Source organism: Rhinolophus sinicus, chromosome 17, assembly GCF_057876585.1.
Source record: "Rhinolophus sinicus isolate RSI-liver-muscle chromosome 17, RSI-T2T, whole genome shotgun sequence".
NCBI lineage: Eukaryota > Metazoa > Chordata > Mammalia > Chiroptera > Rhinolophidae > Rhinolophus > Rhinolophus sinicus.
The window spans coordinates 163,054,563-163,081,905 of NC_142517.1; the positions used below are offsets into that span (position 1 = coordinate 163,054,563).

At 35.7% G+C, this 27,343-nt stretch overlaps 1 protein-coding gene across 1 annotated transcript in view; it reads right to left on the reverse strand.

Moving 5' to 3' along the window:
- CHN1 (chimerin 1) overlaps nt 1–27,343 on the reverse strand; it is a 175,851-nt gene that overhangs the window by 37,607 nt on the left and 110,901 nt on the right. The window contains exon 8 of the mRNA XM_019727475.3: nt 6,820–6,897. Within this exon, the coding sequence (XP_019583034.1) occupies nt 6,820–6,897 (78 nt within the window). The remainder of the gene's footprint in view (nt 1–6,819; nt 6,898–27,343) is intronic.

Genomic DNA, 27,343 nt, shown 5'->3' on the forward strand with positions numbered 1-27,343 from the left:
TAACTCCTTATCAGATACATGGTTTGCAAGTATTTTCTCCTATTCCATAGGTTGTCTTTTTACTCTGTTTCCTTTGCTGTGCAGAAGCTCTTTAATTTGATGCAATCCCACCTGCTGTCTATTTTTGCTTTTGTTGCCTGTGCTTTTGGTGTCATATCCAAAAACCCCTGATCAGACCAATGGCAAGAAGCTTTCTTCTTAGATTTTCTTCTAGTAGTTTTTTGGTTTCAGGGCTTATATGTAAGATTTTAATCCATTTTTCAGTTGATTTTTGTATATGTTGTGAGATGATACGGGACCAATTTCATTCTTTTGCATGTGGATATCCAGTTTCCCCAACATTTACTGAGGAGACTATCCTATCCTTGGCACCCTTGTTGCAGATCGGTTGACAGTACAAGTATGGATTTATTTTGGGGCTTTCTATTCTGTTGCATTGGTCTGTGTGTTTTTATGCCAGTACGATACTATTTTGATTGCTATAGCTTTGAAATATATTTCGATATCAGGAAGTGTGATGCTTCCAGCTTTGTTCCTCTTACTTTTGTTTTGGCTATTTGGGGTCTTTTGTGGTTCCACATGAATTTTAGGATTACTTTTTCTATTTCTGTAAAGAATGTCTTTGGGGTTTTGATAAGAATTGCATTAAATCTGTAGATCACTTTGGATGGAATAAACATTTTAGCAATATTAATTCTTCCATTCCATGATATCATGGGTTTACCTTGAGTGAAGTATAGCATTTAAAATTCTGTAGCCCCATAAAATGGCTATGAAAAAGTATAAGCAACCATGTGCTAACCAACAAGAATCTTGTGAAATGTTTCTTTTTGGATTAATGGCAGGCAGTCACTTTTCCAGTGATTTCAGTGATATAGATTTGCACTTGACATGTCACAACCAGTTCCCCAGACAGAATTATAAACCATAAGAAGGACAGACAGGGCTGAACAGAGAGGGCCACAATGCTGAGAGGCAGGATGGAGGCCTGGATGGAAGTTTATGAGTCTTTGCGGTCCTCCTCAACACCAGCAGGGGCAGAAGTAAAAAGCAGAGTCGTGTGTGTTCATTAGTTTTGGCTTCCACAGCCTCTGATAACCACCGGATAGCAACAGGAACACAATGCCTACAGGACTTTATAGATAATCTCGTCCAATCTCCTACTTTCTATCAACCCTCTACAAATCTGACTGCCCTAGGCAGGAATAATCCCCACTATGCACTGATATTTATTTTATCTTCTCTTGCAAGTGACCCACATTAAGAATTAGGAATTGAGTGTGTGTATATACACATACATATACATATATATGTATAATATTAAGATATATATTACAATTCAATTTAATCTATTTGGAGAAAAACATTGTTCCTTTACAAGCTTTATTTTGGACACTCTATGTTCATATCCCATATGTGAGACAATACTGAGTGACATCCCCGCTGAAGCTTATGATGAGACATTCCAGGCTGCCTTTTTATTTTGTCATATTGTATTTAACTTATTTTATATTACTATTAATTCAAAACAATACTCACATTTCTAAGCACTGAAAATGTGAACACAGATATTCCTGACAAATATATCATGATATTTGAGGTTTTATTTGATTTTAAAAACTCACATGAATTTGATTTTTAAAAAACCTATTTGTAACAATATAGGTCTTGAGATGAGAAGCATCTAATGTTGTATTGAAATTTCCCGCTGCCATGAGAAACGGTTTCAAAATAACAACTACCACCACCATGACAACAAAAGTTCCCCATGTCACACTGTGCACATTTATTAGTCATTCAGCAGATGCTTCTTGAGCATCTATAAGGCATTACACTAAATGTGGGGACGGGAAATACGCAGAGACAGACAAAACTGGGGGAGGTGGTAGGCACAGTCCTTGAATATGATGTTTCACTGTTAATATAACTGGTTTAAAAAAATAGTCTTTCATCTATAGTTTATTTTGATTCCTTTTAAAAATTAATATATTGAAAATTTGTCCTTATATGGGCCTTAACAAAGTTTTAGTAATGGAAAACAGAATAATTATATTAACAAATCAAATGCTTCTCAGTATTATTTAATCAGAATTTGAGCTGTAAGAGAACTTAGAGATCATGTAGTTGAACTCCACATTTCATACTACCGTATTTAGCCGTGTAAAATGTGCACTTTTTTGCCCAGATTTGAGGGGAAAAATAAGGATATGCATTATACATGGGTAGTACTAATTCCATAGCTATATAAATGCTTTTAGTACTTTGTTTTTTAAAGTTTTATTTATTCAAGTGTGTTTTTCCAGGACCCATCAGCTCCAAGTCAAGGAGTTGTTCCAATCTAGTTGTGGAGGGCGCAGCTCACTGTGGCCCATGTGGGGATTGAACCGGCAAACTTGTTGTTAAGAGCACCGTGCTCTAACCAACTGAGCTAACCGGCCGCCCCCTATAAATGTTTTTAATTCTTTTATTTATGCTTATGAATTAAAAGTGTAATTCTAGAAATCAATAACAATATCCATATGCAAAATAATACCCTGGAATACGATAATTGGTTTTGTTGAATTTACTATAAACTTGCACTGACAAAAACTTCTTGGCCTTCTATGATGAGTAAATATCGTAAATTTGTTACTGGTACATAAAATTTCTTATACCATAATATGTTAAAAAATAAATGCTAAAATTCCTTTGTAATACAAAAAACAAGTACCTAAATGTAAACAAATAAAAATTTGAATTAAAAAATTAAAATGAAAGATTTTTTCCCCCTGAAAGTTTGGCCCAAAACTTGGGTGCACATTATACACAGGAGCGCATTATACACGTCAAAATACGGTATATCTGTTTTTATTTGCTGGTTCATTCTGTATTTATTCTCAAATACGAATCGAGTGAAGAACGTATGGCTTGGATTTGCCTATGTCCTTCGAAAGAAAGAAAAGACCACTTTCAGCAGAAGTGCTGACCATTCCTGCCCTTCAGTTTGTTAAACAGCAGAATATCTAGTCTATTGGCCGGGACTGATAGAGTCACTATCATCGCTTTATCCCCGTAGGTCTTGAATCAGTAATTTTACTAATTATTACTAGGTTCATTTTATAGTGTTATTTTAATTGCAGTATCAATTCACATTTAAGGATTCACTGCTTGCATATTATTTTGGCAACATTAAGTCTCTTAATGTAATATGTTACATCTTTCATTTATATGCAGAATAGAAGTATCTGAAACTCTAAAATTAACCAGTCACTTCAAAACTACCTTAAAAAAAGAACTAAATTCATATTTTAAAGTACTTACTCACTGTAATTCTTAATGTTTTCTTTTTAATTATTTAATTTGCCTAAGTAGCCAGGTTTCTGTTGTTATTGTATGGAATCCTGATTTTATTTTATAAAGCTATCTGAATTAAACATACCAAATGAAACATTGAATAATTTGGAGGGAGTAAAAGAAATATAGAGGATTTCCCTGTATTGCGGTGCATGAAAATGCAGTTGCTCTTATATAACATCTAACCCTGCTTGGGAGGTAAGAAAGAAGCAAGAGATTTCTTTAGCCCCCACAATCATGCCAGGGCTCTCAACTGCGTCACGACCTCTGTAACTGAGCAAGAAAAACAGTCTTGGTATAGATTCAGAAAAAATACCCATTTAGGGGTAATTTGTAATAACAAAAATAGTAGCTACCATGTACCTACACCTACCAGGAACTCAATTTTTCTGATGTAAAAACAGGTTTATAGAGAGAAGCAGCAATCTGCCCAAGGTCATACAAATAAATAATATGCAAGCTCCTGAGGGCAAGGGCTGGGACTTGGTTATCATTCTAGCTAGAGCCTCAGATGTGCGTGGGATGCTGGTGGGCTACCTGTGTCTCACTTTTAATGTCAGAGATCTTTGTTTGGTTTAAAGTCTGCTCAAGGAATTAGCTTGCTCTCTCTTTCTCGTTTTGGGGGGGGTGGGTAGTTCTTAAACTGAAAGGTTGATCCAGGAGACAGTTAAAATTATTTTCGCTCTAAGTTATGCTGACAACTTATAGGGAAATCATGTTTAAAAAAATGTGGTACATTTATTTTTAAAATGATGATCCTCCTAAGAGAGGCAATGATCTTCCTTGTGATTCTTTATCAAATCCTTATAAGTAACAATAAAAAGAAAGAAAGAAAAAAGACCATGTTACATAACACAGCAAAATGGGAAGCCTTCCTGTTTTGTTTCCCCACCCCCTTCGAAAACCCTTAAAAAATATACATCTGTCTGGAGTTAGGCCGAGTTGATATTTTTGGGATTTCACCTTGGTGAATGCTTTCACCAAAGGTATAAGACATAAGACACTCTTGGCTTTAGCCTCTGAAATAAGATTTGGCAGCTGTTCAACACCACAGAGCAACGTTACATAACAAGGCAGTTCAAGAAGCAAAAAAGAAAACCACATTGAAATGAGGTTTTGGTGAGTGGACTTGTGGTTAGGCAAAATATACTTTTACCAACATAGGAAATTGTCAATGGCACGGCCATGTGAATGCTTATCATTATGTAAATGCTCAGTGTTTCTCCCACAATAAATCACTGAACTTATACTTACATGTCACAGTGACATTCTAAGGGAACATTTGTGTGGGAGACAACTGCTCCTGCCACAGAGTCCGAATTCTTTTGGGGATGTTCTCGGAAGTCAAGTATGACCCCCCCTTCTCTTTTGTATAATGCCACGCCATAGAAACATTTTTTAAATAACAAAGAGTAATTTCGATGAAAAGAGTCAAATTCTGAGGCTTCTGACCTTATTAGCAACTCTAAAAAATATGTAATGCAACTCACTGTCTGACACAAACTCTTTCTCGAGCATGCTTTTTTTAAAAACACTATGCCCAAGCTGGTTTTAATTTTTTAGCTCCAGAGAAGGAATCAGACTTCTACTTTTTAATGTGCCTGTTTTTTTTTAAGGCAAATATCTTTGGGTATCAAGCTAACAGTCACAGTTGGTCCCATAGTCAGCACTTTCTGGCTGTACAAAATTTGCTCTTTATAAAGTCATGTGCTAAATTAAAATTGAGAAACTACTGAAAGATACAAAGAAACAAAAAAACAGAATATGCTGGTTTATGCAACTCCTCGAACAAACCTACGTTTTGCTTTTAATCAATATTAGCAGAAAGCATGCACGATGAACTTGACTTAGCACTAAAATGGTATCCTGCACAGGTCAATTTGTTTCTGCTGAACACACCAGAGGGTACATCTTTGGAGTTATATTTTAAAATCTCATCCATTTCTAAACAGTGTGCATACTTTCTTGCTTAGGAGACTAAACTGCTATTTTTTGTGGCTAAATATGCATATAAACTTTATGTTTGCAAAAAGATTTATTTGGGATCATTTTTCCCGATAAAAATCCTGTAAGATCAAGTTTTATAACATGCAAGAAGAAACTGAGGCCTAGTAACCTGTATGTTATTTAGGTTCATAAATGGGAGATGTGGTTGGAACTGGATGCACATACTAAATGGTCTGTTTAATTTTAAATCAAAGATACTGGCTGAAAGGTAAGGCCTTAATGATATGATTAAAGAGGGAGAAGAAAATGCTATTTGGTTTACCTTGAAATATTAGCAATCTTTATACACCCTCTGGAATTTATCCTTCATCCCAAAATGATCTGAAGGTCATAAAAATCCATTCCTCACTATGGAAAAAGCAGAGCATATAGGGGGCTTTGTATTTAGCATTTGAGTAAAATAAATGGGGTTAAAAATCAGGATAAATTGCAAATTTGGAATGAAATTTCCTGCTACAGAGCCTGGTGCATTCTATCTGCTGAATAAATGTTGAAAAATTAATAAACAAATGGAAGATCAGGGTTTCCAGCCTTTAACATCTTTTGAAACCAGATGCCCCCTAACATCAAAACTAATGACATTTTATCTAAGCTAACAATATTCATGTCTCAAGAACTTCATCATAGAGTTGTCTAACTACTGGGAAGTTACTATAGAAATACCAGTACATACATCCACCCATCAAGTGTAACTGGGTCTCCTCTGCATGGTTTCACATTGTATGTTCTCTAAAATCAGGTTGCAAAGAGCTGAACTCCGAGGCCTTATATCATGCTATAAATACAGGCAAGAGCTACACACAGCTTGAAATCAACACATACATCACCTTGATAAAAGATGATCATAGTTGGTAAAACACGTTAATACAATAATGAAAAACTACACACACACAGGTGAAAGCAAATAGTCAAAAACTGAAGGGAAGCTGCTAGTGTCAGCAGCAGCAACATTCCCCTGGTCGTCAGTCTCCTCTCATCATGGTCAATTCATTAACAGAGGAGGAAAGACAGAAACTATGGGAAATGCAGACCATCTGCTCAATCCAGATGCATCAGCACATGACTCCTATAGCCAAAGCTTTTGACCAGAAATGAACAGAGATGAGATCTAATCCTCTCACGAAATATCCAACAAAGGTAGTTAGACATATTTGCATCACAAATAAAATTAACTGCCAAAATCATTATTAAATGAGATCTTTTAAATATCAGTCAAGACCTTTATCACTGAGATACACTGATTAAACAGAATACTAAATCAGCATTAGCTAAAATGGGGTTGGATTCTATTAGCTTTATCCTGCTATTCCTTAAATAAAACTATGCTTCAAACATCTTCATTCCTTAAATAGCAAGAACATTTTAGTCCAGTAATCCTACTTTTAAAAAGACATCAGCAGATATTCCTTTAATATTGTATATTTCAAATAATGTACATTTCCCTTCTTGTAAGAAAAGATTAAAAATGAATATTCTTACCTTGAAATTGTGAACCTTTTCATATTTTGGAATTTGTTCGTTTTCTTTCAGAGTTGCTCTTCTAACAAGTGATGTCAACTGCGAATAAGCAAAGAGTTTCAGAGGTTGCCAGATTGTCACAGACGACTTTTGAGAACCCAGTTTCATTCCCAAGGCTGCTATCAATAAATTTTGCTGCCGGCCCTCTTGTTTTGATTTGTGAACTGCAGCTTTATTAGTTTTCCTACCCGACCAGGACTCTTTGGATGGCATTTTGGAATTCACAGGAAGGAAAGAAAACCTATATTGATCTATGTCTGTCGATGAACTCTGTATTCAGCTAACAAATGAGCATTCTGCCAGCCAGCACAGAACCTAACCTACAGAGAGCTGCAGAGAAACATCACAGAGAAGTGGAGGAGGATGATGAAGCACTTCTTAAAAAGAGGTCGACTAACCAGAAGATTTCTTCTTTCTTCTTCTTTCTTTTTAAAGGGCTCTATGTTTAAGCTTCTGAAAACTTAGGAGTCTGAACAGAAATAAAGAATGAGTGCTAACATACAAAACATTCAGCATCTCTCTCCCTTTTTAAAAGCCATCCAATTTTGACAAATGATACATTTCTAAAAGCTTTCTTCTCTATTCAATATATTAACGTCCATTCTGAATGAAAGATGCCTACATACTGCCTGCAGTCAGTTCCTAGCAAGACACCCTGTGCAGCCCTAACAGTGCGTGGGGGAGGGGAGGGATTTGACAAGGAAGGCTGGATTAGACTGGTCACGGTAAGAAAGGAGATAGCCAATGAAAATCAAGCAACTGTATTTAAGTACTGTATTCCTCAACTCACTGTGTTTCTCCCTCCTCTCTTGTAAGATTTTCTTGCTGGTTCAAGGGGGAAAAAAAAACAAAAAAAAAACGGTGGGAAGACAATGAGCAATGAATGAGTCATGCATCATTACAAAATGGAATATATTGTTACCTATTAAAAGCAAAGGAAAATTAACATGCAGCACCAGGTTTTTAAAAAGAAGGCACCGCTGCCAGGTAAATTATGAAAGGCTGATCTACACCCTCCTTTGTGCATGGACTGAGTTAACTAAAACTAAATTTTATTAAAGATGAGCAAAAGCTGGTAAGTATTTTGATGAGAAAGAAAAGTTTAACTAGATATCATCCTATTTTCCTGTAAAACAAGGAACGTTGCTAACATCTGGAAGTGGTCAGTTTTGTCTCCCTACTGGGTTGTGGTCTATACTTAAATAGATCCATTCATTATTTGAATTCTTAGTCTCAACATTCATTATTTAAAGAGCTTGAGGCCAGGTCATAGTGGGAGCTAGGTGGGAATAATTCCTCATGTACAAAGGTCCCAGATGTAATGGAATTGAGCTTATAGGACACTTGGATGTTTGTTTGCTGATGTAGAAAGGGGGTGTTGGGGTGCTCATAGTTGGAAGAATTAATATTGTTAAAATGTCCACACTACCCAAAGCAATCTACAGATTCAGTGCAATCCTTATCAAAATACCAATGACATTTTTTACAGAACTAGAATAATCCTAAAATTTACATGGAAACCCAAAAGACCCCAAATAGCCATAGCAATCTTGAGAAATCTCCAATTGGAGGTATCATGCTTCCTGATTTCAAACTATACTATAAAGCTATAGCAATCAAAACAATATACTGGCACAAAAACAGACACATAGGTCAGAGCAGAGAGCCTAGAAATAAACCCATGCTTATATGGTCAATTAATCTATGACAAAGGAGGTAAGAATATATAATGGGGAAAAGACAGTCTCTTCAATAAATGCAAAAAAATACATGCAAAAAAAATGAAACTAGACTACTTTCTTATACCATATACAAAATAAACTCCAAATGGACTAAAGACTTAAATGTAAGACCTGAAATGATAAAACTCCTAGAAAAAAACATAGGCAGTAAATTCTTTGACATCAGTCTTAGCAATTTTTTTTTTTTTTTTTGGATGTCTCCTTGGGCCAAGGCAACAAAACAAAAATCAATAAGAATGCATCAGACTAAAAAGCTTTTGCAAAGTGAAGGAAACCACCAGCTAGATGAAAAGGCAACCTACTGAATGGGAGAAGATATTTGCAAATGCTATATCCAATAAGGAGTTAATATCCAAAAGATATTAAAAAACCCATACAATTCAACATAAAAAATCCAATTAAAAAATGGGCAGAGGAATGGAATAGACATTTATCCAGAGAAGACAAAAAGATGGCAATAGATACATGAAAAGCTGCTTAACATCACTAAATCAAGGAGATGCAAATCAAAATCACAATGAGATACCACCTCACACCTGTCAGAATGGCTATTATCAAAAGACAACAAATAACAAGCGTTGGTAAGGAGGTGGAGAAAAGGAAATTGTCATGCACTGTTGGTGGGATGGTAAACTAGTGCAGCTACTATGGAAAACAGTATGGAGATTACTCAAAAAATTAAAAATAGAACTACCTTATGACCCAACAAGCCTACTTCTGGGTATTTTTCTGAAGAAAATGTAAACAATAATTCAGAATGATATGCTCTCCTATGTTCATTGCAACATTGTCTGCAATAGCCAAGGTATGGAAGCTACCCAGGTGTCCACGGACAGATAACGGATAAGGAAGATGTGGTTTATATATACAATGGAATACTACTCAGCCATAAAAATGAAGGAAATTGTGTTATTTACGACATTATGGATGGATCTAGAGAGTATTATGCTACGTGAAATAAAGTCAGACAAATACCATATGATTTCACTTAAATGTGGACTCTAAAAACAAAGCAAATGAACCAACAAAACAGAAACAAACTCATAAATATAGAAAAGAAACTGATGGTGGCCAGAGGGGAGGGAGATGGAGAGAAGGGCAGAAAAGGGGAAAGGGATTAAGAAGTACAAACTTATAGTTATAAAATAAGTCATGGGGATGTAACGTAGAGCATATGGAATATAGTCAGTAATATCGTAACAATTATGTATGGTGACAGATGGTTACTAGACTTACTGTGGTGATCACTTCATAAGGTATACAAATGTCGAATCACTGAAACTAATATAATATTGTATGTCAACTATATTTAAAACTAACGTTTAAAAAAGTGAAAATAAATAATTAAAAATACAGTTTTTTTGGAAATAATTTTTTAAAAATGACGTGGGGTGGCTGGGTAAGACTCAAATCCACCTCCATTTATTATAAGAGCAATACCTATACTTTTTACTAAGGTGCTGTAAGAAGCTTGTTTTCTCATATTGATTTCCCAAACATCTGTTTCCTCATACTATAATAATCAAGTTTAACCCATTATGATTCTAACATTACACTGTACTTAAAGAATCTAAAACTATATATTTAAATTAATTCAGTCCATTTGCTTGGTGCAATTTATCTCAGATTTCATAATCTGTAGGGGTATGTGCCCAATGCAGATTTTAGTTTAATTAGGGCATGAAGTGGTAATTAAACCATGCTAGACACTGGAAATATTGAATGACTGATTTTCTCAACATCCCCAAATTTTTTTTTTATTTCCTTGAGTCCATAGTCCCTTCTTTTAAAATAGTTTATTCTTTTAAAAACATTTCTAATAAGAGGCATAAGTTAATATTTACCTCCATTGATATTTCATTTCCATAAATTGATACCCTTATGTGATTAACGTGACCAAAAATGCTCCTGTTCTAAGAGGAAATACAATGGAAACAACTTTCCTTGTCTAACCTAAATTACTTCTCAGCTTAGACCTAGATGGTCATGTGATGACTAAAATTATAAAGGCCAACTGACTCTTCAGTCATGTACAACCTAAAGTGAAGTTATCTGATTATCAGTAGGCACCAGATAAAAGCAGAGATTCCAAAGGCAAACTTAACAGTAATTTTTTTTCTCCACAATGTTTAATACAATGTTTAAGTTACTAAGTTAAAGAAAACAATCACCTACATAACCCAGGAAGCTTTTTTTTTTTTCTGACTGAGGGCCATTTAGTATAGATTATCCCCAATCCTCCATCTGTAGTTACTAAAATTCAACCGAAGCATAAAAAGGCTAATGGTAGAGTTATTCAGGAAATTCATGGCTGGGTAAAAGTGAACATTTTGTCATTGAGAGACAAACTCTGCTGTAGACTCTGCAGAGTCAGACTGTCCTACCTGAATAATTTTTCTACCTAATCAAGAAATACTGGATCAATTGCAACTTGGGCAGCTGCCTAGGGCAATAAAGAGACAGAAAACAGCTCAGGTGCAAAGGGTCTTAACTACCCTCAAATGACTGGGGGTTTGGTTACTTGGGCCTTTAATAACTGCATTTCTGCGTTCTGCTGCGGAAGAGCTCTCAAGTCATAAGAATTGCTAACTCTAAAATTCAGAACCCAAATCAATGTTCTGATGATTCAGACAAATGTATACTATTCATCCTTATATATATCTGGCCATATCCATCTACCTGGGTAGATAGTTATAGCATATGTTAATTATAGCTATCATTTATTAAGTACTTATGTTCCAGGAAACCAGCTAAACACTTGACATATAGAATCCCATTAAATCCACAGAATAACGCCTATGATGCATATATTTTATCCTCCTTTTGTAGCTGAAAGAACTGAGGCCTACAGAAGTTAACTTCCCAAAAGTGCACAGCTAGTATAGACAGTGGATAGGAGTTGGGTTCTTGAACTCTACACGCTATCCACCCAAATGAGAGGAAACTGGAGTTTGAGGGTAGTTGTTTTCTCCTCTCTATTGAAGGTGGTTTCTCTAGTTATTTTCTCTTTTCAATTTTGAAGAGTAGCAATAGATGGTCAGATAGAGTAAGCAATGAGTAACAACAGATGGTAAGAAAAGTAATAGTAATTAAGATCTCTAGATCTCAAGTTTAGCACTCAGCAATGCAGCCCTCTAGGCTCCAAACTCCCCCTCCCTCATGAAGCCTTTGATGATTTGCACCAATTAGACATGATTACACCCATCTGTGACCTTAGAGTCCTTCACTTGTTCATTAATTATGAGATATATCACATTCTACCACATATCACAGTTATCTTTGTAGCTCTTTATATAATATTAGGTCTTGTATGAGGTATGACAAAAAAATACAGTGAATGTTTAAATTTAAAAAATTTATTACAGTGAAAGATACATTGCCATTAACCCCCTCAAAATGCTCCCCCTTGCTTCAAACACACTTATCCCATCGTTCTTGCCACTTTCTGAAGCAGTTCTGGAAGTCCTCTTTCGTGAGTGTCTTTAATTGCGCTGTCGTGGCTGCCTCGATGTCCTGAATTGATTCAAAACATTTACCTTTCATGGTCATTTTGACTTTGGGGAAGAGCCAGAAGTCGCATAGAGGCAGATCCAGTGAATAAGGTGGATGAGGATACACCACAATGTTTTTATTTTACAGAAATTGCTGTATACCAGAAGCGGTGTGTGACAAAGAGCATTGTCATGATGGAGGATGATTTATAGCACACTTTAAAACACACCATCTCTCAACCATAGCTCACACCTGACTGCACCAAACAAGTTGAAACTTGTCACACACTGTTCCTAAAGTTCAACACACCACCTCCCGTATTGAAGACCCCTGCCTTTCCGATGGATGGCACTTGGCAGCAGCATTCACGGTATTCTGTGATCACAATGGAAAGGCTCTGTGTCACACATCACTTCTGGTACTACAACTTGTGTCAAATAAAAACATTACTGTGTGTCCTCATCCACCTTATTCACTGGATCTGGCACTGTGCGACTCTGGCCCTTCCCCAAAGTCAAAATGACCATGAAAGGTAAGTATTTTGAATCGATTCGGGACATTGAGGCAGCCATGACAGGGCAACTAAAGACACTCACGAAAAAGGACTTCCAGAACTGCTTCAGAAAGTGGCAAGTACGATGGGATAAGTGTGTTTGAAACTAGGGGTAGTATTTTGAGGTGATTAATGGCAATGAGTCTTTCACTGTAATACATTTTTTTTAAATTTAAACATTCACCATATTGTTTGATCACACCCCATACATCTTGGTATAAACCCTAAATCTGGCACAGTAGTTTGCACAAATAAAAGCTCAATAAATATTTGGTTAAAAAAATAAAACCAAAATGTAGGCAGCTATTTTAATTGGGGGACAGTGTGTTATCATAATAACAAAGATGGGATTTGAAATCAGAGACACTGAAGTTTGAATTCTGACCTTGGGAGATTTGCTTGGTGCCTTGGTTACCTCATCTACATGCTAGAGATGATAATGAGACCTACCTTACAGGTGACTGGTCGGTTTAAAGAGGATGGCACATAAAGGAGGAAAAGACTATATGCAGACAGTAAGCACTCAATAAATTATAGTATTACAGGTGCTGTACCACTAGTAGCTGCAGAGTGTACTGTGTAGTATAAGACAAAGGTCCCTGCCCTTGGGGAGTTTGTAGATCAATCTGCTTTTGGTTTATACCATATAAACATACCTGGAAACTCCTGCACTTCCCTTTGTATTATGGTTACTACCAATTTCCCAAATTCTAGTTCTAACCCTATCTTTTAAGAGGCATATAATGACATGTATATTGGTTGAGGGAGCAGGGTTGGGAGGCGGGTAGAAAATGAAATGGAAAGGAGATGATCTGCACTTAAGTGGTCAGGAACAAGGCTTGATGCTTCGTATCATTATCCTATTTACGCATACTAGTCACAACTATTTTGAGAGTATGTTGTATAATGGACATTTTATAGATGAAGAAGGCTCACAGAGTGACTTGCTCAAGGTCACAGTCAGGAATAGGAGTCTGTGATCTGAATTCCTGTTTTTTGTCTTCAAAGCCTGGCAGCTGTTTCTGCTACCTTTTAATGAGACTAGGAGACAAACCCAAGGTGTTAGGGAGATAGCCCCCCATATTCTGGTTCTATAAAATAGAAGAAAATGTCATAACTGGGTGAGGGTCTAAAGTGGCAGGGCACGTCTCCCACAACGTCATCTTGCTGGAAACACCAGCAGTGTTTGGCTGATTTTGACTGGGAACCTTTGGCCTGTCTCGGACCTGCCTCTGGCCATCCTTGATTCTGATATCACTTCCATATGCTCACCTGAATGAGTGTCCGGCCTGCAAAACAAGGATGAGCAATGGACTGGTTCCACAACCCTCTGCTTCTACCTTTGTCTATACCATTTGTAATATAGAGCAGTGGACTATAAAAGTGGTGTGGGGGGGGTGGAGAGTCGTGTGAGGAATAAGGAATGAAAGGGGGAAATAGGTGACCTTGGAAAGGAGCACGTTTGCTGTTTTTCAAATAAAGAAATTTCCACCACTGACTCCACTACTCTGTTGTTTGTCTAGTAAATCATACCGGCTTGTGCTGAGCTAGCCTCTCATTTTCACCAAGCGCAACAAGCTCGTGGACTCTGGAGGCCGACCAAAGTGTTGACCTTAACCCTGTCACCTCCTGGCTGTGGCATGTCCTTCGTCAAGTTACTAACTGATTTCAATCTTTGTTTCCTTACGTGTAAAATGGATTAAAAGTACTTACATTATAGAATTACAACGAATTAAATGAGATAATACGTGAGAAGCATTTTTTGCAAGATGCTTGGCACAGAAAAAAATCAGAAGTTTCCCCTCCTTTCCTGCAATTTCTATAAACTATTAAAATTGAGATATAAACAACATAGCTTTTCCAATACCAAGATGTGTAGATCCAAGCAAATTCTGCTCACTCTAGATACACAGATTATGCATACCTTTGTCCCCCAAATTATAACTTATAACCTACTTTCTCTCAATTAGAGTCAAGAGTAGAATATATTCCAAGGTACTTAACAACACGTCAGCTTACATTTATTAATAGACAACTACATGGCATTGTGCTAGTAAATGCTTCACATGTATAATGAAGTTAGGTATTTTACAGATGAAAAGTAGAAGCTCAGAGAGATACGGTACCTTGCCCAAGGTCACCTAACTAATATGTGGTGAAACTAGGATTTGAACCCAGGCTACATGACTTCAAATTCTGTGTCTGTCTTCTAGACTACCCTGCCTCTCACATTATCTACTGTTAGCATGCAATTCTGAAAGGCTATCATTTGAATAAATTTCTAGATCATTTTAATTCTAGCACCACTCAGATCACTAGCCATTTTAATACTGCTTATATTTGAATTTATACTATCTACCAGATGCTTCATTTAACCAAAAATTTTCAAGTGCATTTTAAGTCAAACATTAGAGACTTCTATATAGAACTCTATAAATCCTAAAGTTATGTCGGGATAAATAAGTTTTTTACGCTGCACAGCAAGCTCTTACATCTTGCCAGCGTTCTAAATTTTTATGCTACTGGCACCAGTTACACTATAATTCCTAACTCAGTCTTCATTACATAGCTCCTCTGGCATTAACTTAATATCCATCTAAACAGATAAAAATAATGCCCATCAATGCATTCATTTCAGTGGATAATAAATTGAAATTATACTAATATTGACACAAACTGTATACTCTCTAGCATGTCCCCTTATAAACATTAAGACATTTAAAACACAATTCAAACAAAACAGTACAGCCCTGCATTCCTATTTTTTCAAGAAACAATAGAAATGATCAAATTCTCCAAGTGACAGTTTTAAGGGAGCTTTTTGCTCTCTGTATGAAGAATACCAGTTTTCAGAGAGGAGGGGGTATAGTGGCACACAGTCTGGTTTCCAAGCCTGGTTCTGACTGATACCAGCCAAGCCACTGGACTTTTCTAAGTCCCAGCTGGACTAAGTGAATTCCATGGTCTTCTCTATATTTTTAACAGAAATTCAGAAGGAAAAAGGAAGGTTCATACTCATTCAACACACAGGAATGTAAAGATTTGGTGTGCTTACATGGGAAAGACCAGCTTAGCTATCTCCAGTGAGTCTCCATGAGGTAGCTAGCTATGGCTAATTTACTATGGGCTTCTGTCTAGTACTCAGTCTTGCAGGCTCAGAAACTTAATTTGCCAGCCCAAGGAGATAGTGTCTCCTTCTCAAAGGGAGCCTGACATTGTAATACCGGCTCATGAAATTGATAGGTAAAAGTAGTTTATACTAAGATATGATATATAATTCTGAAGTGGGTCACCAACATTTTCCAATGTAGCATACCTACATTGGAAACAAACAAACAAACAAACAAAAATAGGAGTGCTAGGAATGGAATCAAAACAAGTGGAGTGAGTTCGATGAACTGAGTATTTAACGCAGAGTTAAGATATCTGTTGAATCCTCTCCAATTTGGATGGCCTTGCCAATGAACTAGAATATTCAATGTTCATTTAGTTGGGGCTCCCTCATTTTAAGTCAGTGCTTAGATGGACACACGCAACTTCTCCCTCTGTAAGTCTCCTTTTTCCAGGTGTCTCTTTCCTGTGCTTTTGTGAATCTCTGCGCAAATATTTCAGGTGGTGATCTTAACACTAATTCATAAGACACAGTGTTATTTTTTCATTTACAAGTTTTTAAAGGATATTAGATTGTAGCCCTGATGTACTGACACCAATTTATATAATAGGTGCTTCAGGGGAGACATAATAAAATAAACGGAAGATGTTTTCCTGTCCTGAATTATGTAACCACAAGTTACTAAATACACGTAATATATTTAAAATTATATAATATGGGTAAAATATTCTAGTTCAATACTCTCCAGCCTTTAGCCACTGGCAGTGAGGGTTGTATGACCATAACAACACGCTTTCTTGGTTCTTCCTGATGAAAAGCTGAAATTGGCCTGCGTGGGAACTTCTCATGTCCCCTCCTAAATGAACCTGAGCACATTAGGGAAATGTGTTCTTAACTCTTTCGTTCTTATTTTACCCAAATTTTTGATACCTATCACCTGTAAGACATAAAGAAACACTATTATTATTCTGGAATAATAGAGGAGATTAAAAAGGCTCTAATACTTGATCAACAATTAGGGACTTAAAATCCAGTGTGAAACTCTTGTATCATAAACATTTTTAATTTTTCAGAAAGCTTTTAGTTGTAATATACATAAGAAAAATACAACTAAAAAGCAGACTCAGATTGATGTTATTAGGAGTATTTTCAGAGTGTAAACCACCATGTGGGTTATTTCAAGTTACTGCAGTCCAGGTGAATACTGTGCAATCACCAAAGTAACAGAAGCAAGCCAGTGTATTAAAGTAAAAGCTGAGCACTATATTTTCAGTTTTCTCATTCCTTTAGTGACTTCCATTGATTAGGCTAGGATGAAGTCTATGAGATTTGGTTATTTTTAAAAGAACCTGTTACCGACTTTCTTAAACTTAAATCATAAAAGCTTATTTCCTATGTGTGTAGTTTGAATAGAATATTCCTATTATAATTTATTTTAATATCCATTTTAAGCTTCAATTGAGATAAATGCTGACTCGTACTATGAAGTATATTTGTGAAGTTCAAACATACTTTTGAAAACCTGCTTTTCATTTGAAAATGGCAATAATGGCCTGAAGGTAAAAGATTTAACTTTCATAAACAATGACTCTGAGAAGAAGTATAAGCATGAGCATAATTCACAGATGTGTTACTATTTCACCTCACTGCCAGACATTAACTTGTCTTTTCTTTGTAATGACACTGCTACACGGCATGGTTTATATCAAGATAATAATGTTAAAAAAAGTAAAACTAGCTTGCATCTAGGCATTTTCTAAAATAAACTTTTCATAACATCTCCACAGCATTTCATTTTATGAAATTTCTGTTAGTTCAAAGGATCCTAATGAAATTAAGAGAACATTAACAACCCCTAACTTGAATGCTCTCCTTTATACAAGAGATAATTAGACTCTTTTATATGTGTATACTGTGCCCCATATGGAACTCAACATCTAAAGAGCGATTTGAGGCATCTGGATCAGGCCCCACAAGTGATCAGTACATTAGAAAATAAGACACAGAAAGTCAGACTGCAGCCAACTTCCTGTGAGGAGGAAGAAGAGATTAAAGGATAATTTAACATCTATCTTTCAGTGACATTTAATGTATTGAAAGGAATCCACCCTGCTGTTTTCTTTCTCCACAAAGGACAGGGTAATGGGAGGCAATTTAAGGAGCAATTGAAGATTGTAGGTTGATAAGGTCAAATGTTATCTAAGGATATCTGGTCAGCTTAGGCCAGTGTTTTCCTACCCTTTCCGCCAAAATGTTCCCGAGAACAGCCAACAGTGAAGAGGGAGGTGCAGGGACACAGGGGGGCTCTCTAAGCTCCCCAGAATGTACCCATATAAAATGTTTAATACAAAACTGTGTTCAATCAATGACCACTGAGTAAAACTGCCGCTCTAGGAAGATGTGTCATATTTACCTTTAGGCTTAGCATACCCCTGCTGTGCAGCAGGAAAGGCATAATCTAGATTCCCGGGAGCAGGCCTGGGTGACTGAGGGAGGCCTTAGAGCCCTTGCAGCAGTCGGCCTGATTCTGTCACCATGTTGCAGAGCAAGATGTTATCTGTGAGGCCACTGCCTTAATAATCCTGTTCTAGTCCTACTTTACCATAACTTTAGTTATTTTTCTTCTGCCCATTTGGTTAAAAAAAACAAAAACAAACCAACAAAAAGCCACACAATAATTCAGGCCCAGCTCTCACACTGTCCTCTAAAGTTCTGGAGCACTTATACAGAATGTCAGCTTCTACAAAGCTCCTGTCACACACACTATTTCACTGCATCCTCACATTCCTATTTTTCAGAAAGAACATACTACAGCGATATTCAGGTAATTTGCTCAGGGGCAGATAATCGATAGGCAAAGGAGCCAAGATGGAAACCCAGGCCTCCAGACTTCACACCCTATGCTCTCTCCAGTCTACTGTGTGTTCCTGGGACGTTGATCCTCAAGATCACTCAACATGTGACTAGGCTGACTCTTGCCTTAGGTAAGACCCAGGGTTTCAAAGATCCAGATCTGTCAGAGGCAGAAACATTTACAGCTGAAAATGACCACCCCAATTCAGTTCTAAGCCTGATAAACGGTTTACAACATACAGAGAAGTAAGGTCAGGCTTAGGAATTAATTTCTGGCATTTAAAAAAGCCCTTTTCATTATGTTGATGATGGTTGGTAAAGTGATATGTTGCTCTTCCTTAGATATATGCAGATCCTTTTTCAAGTGAGAGTTACTGAGCTGCATGTCTTTTTGTTTTCGCACTGGCTTTTCCTGTTCCTTAAATAAAAACAAATCGACAAAACTACCCTCCAACCCAATGAATTGAGAGAGTAATCTCTTGAGCAACTAATTAAGCTGTCTTTCAAAATAAGTAATTAAGCTTCCATTAAAATTCACCAAACAGACATACATAATTTACAAGATAGAAAGCCATTCCAATCTCATGGGTAAACAATTAACTAAGTCTTGTACTTATAACAAAGATTCTAGAATGGTGAATGCAGTAAATAATTACATAATTAGGATATATTTTACTTTAAAGTAATATAGTATAAAAAATGAGGGTTTGGCATTCTGAACACGTGACCTGAGAAAGTGTAAATACCCACAAATTCATTAAAAGAAAATACAGAAATGGTCAAAACATATACAGATGCTCCCTGACTTACAATGGGGTTATGTCCCTATACACCCATTGTAAATTGAAAATATGGTAAGTTGAAATGCATTTAATACACATAACCTAACATCATAGCTTAGCCTAGCCTACCTTAAACGTGCTCGGAACACTTACATTAGCAAAACAATCTAACACAAAGCCTATTTTATAACAAAGTGTTAACTTCCTCATGTCATTTATTGAATACTGTACTGAAAGTGAAAAACAAAATGGTTGAATGAGTATCACTTTCACACTATCATAAGATTGAAAAATTGGTAAGTCAAATCATATAATAAGTTGGAGACTGTCTGTATGTACAAGGCTCTCCTAAATAGTTTTCATTCAACCAATATTTTATTTAGTATCTACTATGTTCTAGGCATTAGTGAAACTGGCAGATAGCAAAGAATAGGGTCCTATGCTATTTTCACAAGGACCAGATATTAAACAATTACATATTTAATGAATTTATTATATTTAGGATAAGTATTAGATGAATAGATTTTTCCATCCTAATAATCACATTTTTTTATGATGGTTGAGTTTATTCATACAGTCTATGTCCATGCCTGCCTTCCCAGCTGCTTCCTACTCTCACAGTCCTTCTGAGACTCTGATAGGTGACTTCACACAACTCTCCATTCTAGATCGCGCTCTCCTCTTCCAACACAGAAGTGCCTTCAAAAGCCTTCTAATGACCAAACCACAGGGTAGTTTGCTGACCATCTTATAAAGTCCTTTTATCAGAAATAATGCAGATAGAGAACTGCTGTTTATACACCCTCCTCCTCCTCAATCTGCCTAATCACCCCTTCCATAAATAGTTAAAACAATTTTTAAAAAATTTAACTGAAGTTCGGTGTTATCTATATTTAAGTGGTTAAAAGCTGGGTGCTTGAGTAAAGATTACTTGTAAAAGAATACCAACTCTACTTACTAGTTATGGGGCCTTATGGAAAGTCTCAGTTTCTTCATCTGTAAACAGAAATAACGACAGTACCGACCTCAAAAGGTGGTTGGGAGGATGAGATGAGATAATGTACATAAAATGTATGGAATGTATGTTATCATGTATTTTCAGTACCTAGCATGCAGAGCCCTCAAAGTTCTCAGAGAGAGGTGGTGGCAGGCCTGTTGAAGCTGCTGGCATTAGCATCTGCCTTATCACCTAACACAAATAGGTGCTAAATTTTGAAAGAAAGAGCACACAAAGTCCATAGCACATGTGTAAGCATCACCGAATTCTCAAGACTCATAGATGAATGGCCTTTCTGTCCTAAAAATACTTTTAGCCCCTGCCCTAAAAATACTATCAAAATAAATAAAAAAATAAAAAAATGGCCATTTTCTTATAATGGCCATTCCTTAAAATATCTTACAACTTGGTTTTAAAAACGTAATGGCTGGCCAGAGGTGCAAAAAAGAAGGGTATTTTAAATATTGTTTCCTCATTTGATAGCTAAAACATTTGCAACTATGAACTGAAAACGTGTTAGAAAATCTGTAACAACATAGATTAGGTATTTTAGCAACATAGCTGACTAAAGGACGCAACTGAATTGAAAACATTTGTTGTGTTAAGAGAACAGGTGCCACCTGAGAGACAAGGGATGCTTGGGCTTCATGAACTGCAGTGTTCAATTCTAAAGATTGTTGAATCACGGTGGTTTAAATTAATATGCAGGAGCAAAACAACTGTTATTGGAAGAATAGTGCAAAGTGCCATGAAAATTTATGGATGAATAAGAACCCTCTGTAATGATGAGTTAGAAGAGAATGTTAGAAGAAAAGGGAATTTGGGCAGTATCTATCATTAGTAAACCTAGTTTCAAGTTTGATTATTTTTCTGCCTAAGAACTCCAACCCATAACTTACTATAAAACAAGATGAAACTATTTTCAAATGCATGTCTTAATAAGGAAGACATTAAAATAAGAAGTTTGACGTTAAAAAAAATAACTTGTCTAAAGTATCTCTTCCTGCAGGATCAGCTGTAGATTTTTTTAAGTGGGTGCTTTTATTACTGTTTTTTACTGTTAAAAGTATCAAACTGTGGCATTAGTTAAATAATGTTTCATTGTTGTTTCCATTTTTAAAAGAACCCAGTCTTTGAAACAATATAGAATTTAATTATTACTTTATACCAATGATACTGATTTTAATGAACGATAGCCTACTAAATGAGTTTTTGTGGGTCACATATTTAGAGTTTTTTCCCCCAACCCTGTCATCTCCTCTTTCTGCTATAAATTACATTAAAATCTAGAGTTTTACATATCACATTTGAAAAACTCTCCAAAAGAATAAGAGCTGCATACCAAATGATATAAAAGGTATCTGGGTTCCTTCTAGGGACAGTTTTCTTAAGGAAAAGTATTGTTTGAGTTACAAACTGAGCCAGCTGCTTTTTCTATAGAATACCATTTTTTTTTCACTTGGAAGAATGACTAACATAGATTTTGGTTATTCAGAGTTGGCATATTCTCAAAAATGAACAAAGTGAGCCTGCCACCTCAATGAAAACACTGACAGTCAATGATAAAATTCATACTTTCAAGTGAAAAATAAGAATTTTGGAAATTTTGTATCTGCCACCCTGAACTTGACAGCTTCTCACTACTTAAATAACTTCTATGATGAAATCAAATGATGGTATTAACAATATGGTTTCTTTATGTCCTATAAAGAAATGTGTGTTTGGGAGACCTACATAACTCAGTGAACCAATATCTTCCAAATGACCAATGCATAATGTTACAGAATCATGCACAGTTAAAAGATCCATTCAGAGTTCAAGAAAGACCAGTAGGTTTTAGTGTAACAGAGTAAGAAATGATTTTTATAGCGTTTCAGGTTCCACATTGCAAGTAGTCTTTAAGAAACTACCACTTACCCAGTTTTGGAATGATAGCAAAGAGAAATATCCACAATTATCTGAAAAGGCTATTAAAATACTCTTCTTTTCTGAATGCATAATTGTATGAGGTTGAATTTTCTTCACATACTTCAACCAAATTAACATATCACTACAGACTGAATGCAGGCACATTTATAAGAATCCAGTTGTTTTCTTAATATTAAGATACACATTAAAGAGATTTACAGAAATGAAAAAAGTGCCACTTTTCTAACTAAATTTGTTTCATAAAATATGGTTATCTTAATAATGCTATTATGTTAACATGTAATGTGTTTATTATTTTTTAATGAATTAATAATTTTAAAAAATCTGTTTTAATTTCCAATATGGTACATGTTAATAGACACAACCACATAAATAAAAGTTCTTTGAGGTCTTCAACAATTTTTAGAGTGTTAAGGGTTCCTGAGTATAAAAAGTTTGAGAATCACTGATCTAATCTATTAGTTGTAACATACACTGTGCAGCAGGATCTCCCTATCGTATATAAAGACTGGTAAGAACAATGATCTGATAGTTGGCTCTTCTAGGCAAAAACTATTTATGACTGCATATTTCAGAATTCCACAAAAGTTTATTTTAAAGTTATGTTTTTCATTTTCTTCATTATTTTATTTCTCAAAAGCACTACCATTAATATCTTCAATTCTTTTCTTTTATAAATGCTAATCCTTATTCAGGTCATTGGTTTCCCGGCTTCTGAGAGAAACCATGGAAAATGATAAACTGTCGAATTGTATTAAAAAGCTAAAAGGCTTTTTTTTTTGTTTGCTTTTTTTTTTTGCTTCTAAATTATTATAAACTTTCTACAGTGAGTTTTACATATATGGTCTCTAGAATATTGATTTGAAAAACACTTCAACTCCCTTCAAAAAAAAGATCTTGTTTATTTAGGAGGTGACTGTCAACTGAGAGGTCTTTTGTCAGTTTCAAAGAGCTAAGTAAGTTTCAACTTTGACAATGAAATGCTAATAAGTACTTTGAAGACTGAACTGATGGAAACCTGAAGATGTCAACCTGAATTCAAATGTTGAAAGCGTAAAAGTGTGCCGACTTATCTTAAATATAACAAATGTGACATGCTTCATTGTATTATAAATCTTAGTTATCAATATATTTTACTAATATACAGATAAATTGTTAATCATTTAATATGGTTCAATTATAAAAACTTTAAAGAAATTTATCCACATCTCATTCTACCAAGTACACTGCGATTTTAAAATTCATATGTTGAATTACTGAGTGTCGCACATTTATATAATTTACACTATCACATAATTATAAATCCTTTTTTTGTTGTTGGTGTTACTGTGAGAGGAACAAGACCATTTGGATTACATTTCTGTGGTACTTAAAGAAGGGAGGGTAACACTTGACATAAGCCACCATTAGAGAACTACTGGGTAAAATATTTTGTTTTCTTTTTTTATATTAAAAAATTCAAGTCATGGGTTTTCTTATTCTGTAAACTGGACTCTTTCTATTCTTTTAACATTTGATAAGAGTTTATTTTAAAAACTGAACATAAGGGTGCAGTTGTAGAGTGACATGCCTTAGTGGGTGAAAGGCCCATCTGAACCATGCTTCAGCTTCCTTTGGACATGTTCCAGGATGTTTTAACTTCTCCCTTTGGAATAACTCAATTACTCAAAATACAATGATCCACTTAGTCTAAATACTAACACGGTCCAATGTTCAGTCTTTACGATGACACCAAGGGGCATTTGGTGAAAAGGTCTGGCTGTCACCTGATTTCATTTTTTAAAATAAAGGATGCACTATTAAAACATACCCTAGAATCCCTTGATAATTCACCATAAACCTGTGACCCCCCCAAAATACCCATGTTATTTTAACACCTAGTCTGAAAAGATTGTTATAAAAATTAAAGGAGATAATCTGGCAAAGTACCTAGTTCACTTTCTGACATATAGAGGCTTAATAAATGTTAGTTATTTCTATTATTCTTAGTTTTACAACCCTTAGTGATGTGTATTGTGGAGCTACCGTAGAAAAGACCTTCAATTTCCTGCGGTCAAGGAAATTATGTGGCTGGCTTAAAGACACAATCCTAGTCAGAAGCAGAGTCTAGCCTGTTTGTTCTACCTCTTTAAACAGTAAGTTCTCAGAAGCACAGATTATGTCTGAAAACTTCTTGAGGGTTAACAAAGAGAACTTATGGGTAGCGAATCATGACAGCTAGAAAAGGACCTGAATGTCATCTATGAAAACTGAGTCCTTCATTTTACAACTGAGGCCAAGAGAGGTTAATGACATGCTTAAAGTGACATCATGAAGTCATAACACAAGGATCCAGATATTCTGGTCCAAAAACATGCCCAATAAAAAAACTGGTTGCTGTGCGTGTGTGAATGATTGGATAAATAGGAGATAACGTGATAATTACAGCTCCTTTTGAAGTGCTTCTATTTGAGGAATAAAGGTAGATCTTTGTGGAAAACATATCTCAAAAAAAAAAAAAAAAGAAAAAGGAAGTAAGAGAGAAAAGGAACAGCATAAAGAGAGCATTTGAACCAGATGCTGTGGATGGCTCCAAAGCTATGACCAAACACTAGCATACAGGACTATAGAAATTCTTTTACGAGTCTTAACACCTGATCAAATGTTAAAGATGCATTACTATGTAAGTATTCCATCAGAGAGAAAAATTTAGCTCAAAAGTTTAGATTATTTTTGTATGAAACTAAAAGTGAAATATTGAAAACACTTGTTTACAATCCAATATCACGATGCATTTAAATATAGAGGGTGCCAAAAAAATGTATACACATTTTAAGAAAGGAAAAAACTGTATTCAACTTGTAATACTCAATATATACTGATAACAAAAGATGAATACAACTCATGTGTATACATGTTTTTGGCAGCCCTGTTATATATATATGAAACAAAATCAATCCCTTTGCAGTAACTATGAATACTGTTCCAAATAAAAGCATCTGTCATATTCACTGGGAGGGGAGGGGAGATGGGGGTGGGTGTGCTTTATCTAAAAGGGAACAAAAGGAATTCACTATTCACATTGAAATAAGTGGTAATTAGAATGTTATGTCCATATGATACCAAATAGTTCTGGCTGAAATAATAGTTTCAAGCCTCCCTGTGCATGCTGCAGATGGAAATTATGGAAAGCCTTTCCCCTCAAAGTGTTTCATTAATTTAGAACTGGGTAACTCTAAAGGGTATACACAAGCTTGACTATGATTACATATGAAGCTAATGCATAACTTTCTATATTCAACAAATTCAGAAATGTTTCTCTCATGTAAAAGTTTTATAGATTTTCAAGATATAGATTATTCCAAGAAAAAACAACTGTATGTGCTTTTAATTTACCCCCAAAGTTAATGAACTTATAAATTTAAATTTTTGGTTATCCTTATTCCTAAAGAAATATTGAATTTTATAGCATTAACTATTCTGGAAACAAATCTTTTACTTGAAGGGAAAGGCCATTTTGCAAGAATAGACAAAATCTGAATTTAGAAAGTATATTAAAATAACTTGAGTAATCCTGATCTGAACTAAGCAACTGAAACATTTTTACTTCATGTTTTTTAAAAAAGACTACTTAAGGAAGATTTATAATAATGACATAAACAGCATGCAAGAAAAAGAGCACTGATTACTAATCATTTAAGAAGATTTCCTGTCAAAAAGAGCTTCTCTAGCTATACCCCTGTTTCTTCATCATTTAAAATGATGAGGATAATTTTTAAGTTTCTTTTTTTTAAATTTATTTTTATTTATTAGTTTCAGGTGTACAAAACAACATCATGGTTAGACATTTACACACCTCACAAAGTGATAACCCCAACAAGTCTACTACCCATTTGACACTGTACGTAGATATTACAATGCCACTCACTATACTCCTTATGCTGTACTTTATATCTGGTGCCATTGCCACAGATAGAACATTTCTACAGTTCTCTACTACTTTCACTCTCTGGTACTCTCCTCTCTCCACCACTATTCCTAGTCTTCCCAGCCTTAAGAAACACTAGACCTCCAGAATGCAGTCAACAAACTAGACTTCCGGAAAAGGGTCACAATAAAAGACTCTTGAGCCTGAGGCCTGCTTGCTTAGAGAACGTTCCAGATCACTGGAGGGCCTACTTTAGGCAAGGTGCAATCAAGTCAATGACTAAAATTAATATGCAAAGGATTTAATATATTTTTAAGAAATTAGGGGGAAGTCAAGGTTCTGCCTACATGGACATTTCCCTCATTCACTCACATTCCAATGGGTTTCATGAGGGAGAAAGGAGAAAAGTTATAACCATTTCTCCAAGAATTTTATACAACCCATAGTCCTCCCATGGGAATGTGTTACACAAGAGAATGCTATCTTCACCTGGGCCTGGGGAAAGGATAACTCTAGTCTACAGTACTTGAGTGGGTTGCACCTGCACACTTTCAAGGACTGTAGGGAGAGAAATCTAAATGCTTTAGAGAGCTCAATAAGCTGGAAAATAATCCTACAGTGGTGTTCCATAGGGAATTCTGGAATCATACCATTGCCACAAAGAATGCCTTTTCCCATTTGAACAGACTGGGAGGGGGAAGCAGAAATGGTAGTTTTTCTTATTGAGATACCTGGTACCACCTAGTACAGTTCACACTAAGAGAGTAGGGAACTTTCTACTTTCCCAACAACTGTGACCATTACTAATAACTGCTGTGAGACCTATTCCAGGCCAGAGAGGAATGGCAAGGGGATAGCCAATGGTTAAAGGAGAGCTGGCCACTTAGCTTGCTGAGTGCTTCTGGCTCAGGTCCAAGATCCTACCAGAGCAGAGTAGCTCTTCTCCTTGTACCTAAGACTCCTCTCTCACTGTCTGCACACACTTATTGAAGCCTTTATTACAAATTAAACAGTGAATGGGCCAGAATGATAAGATTGAGATCTTCAACAAGTCAGAGCACCTTGCAATCACTACTACACACCAGTAATTCCCTCGTTGTTCATATTTCCCTACAAAA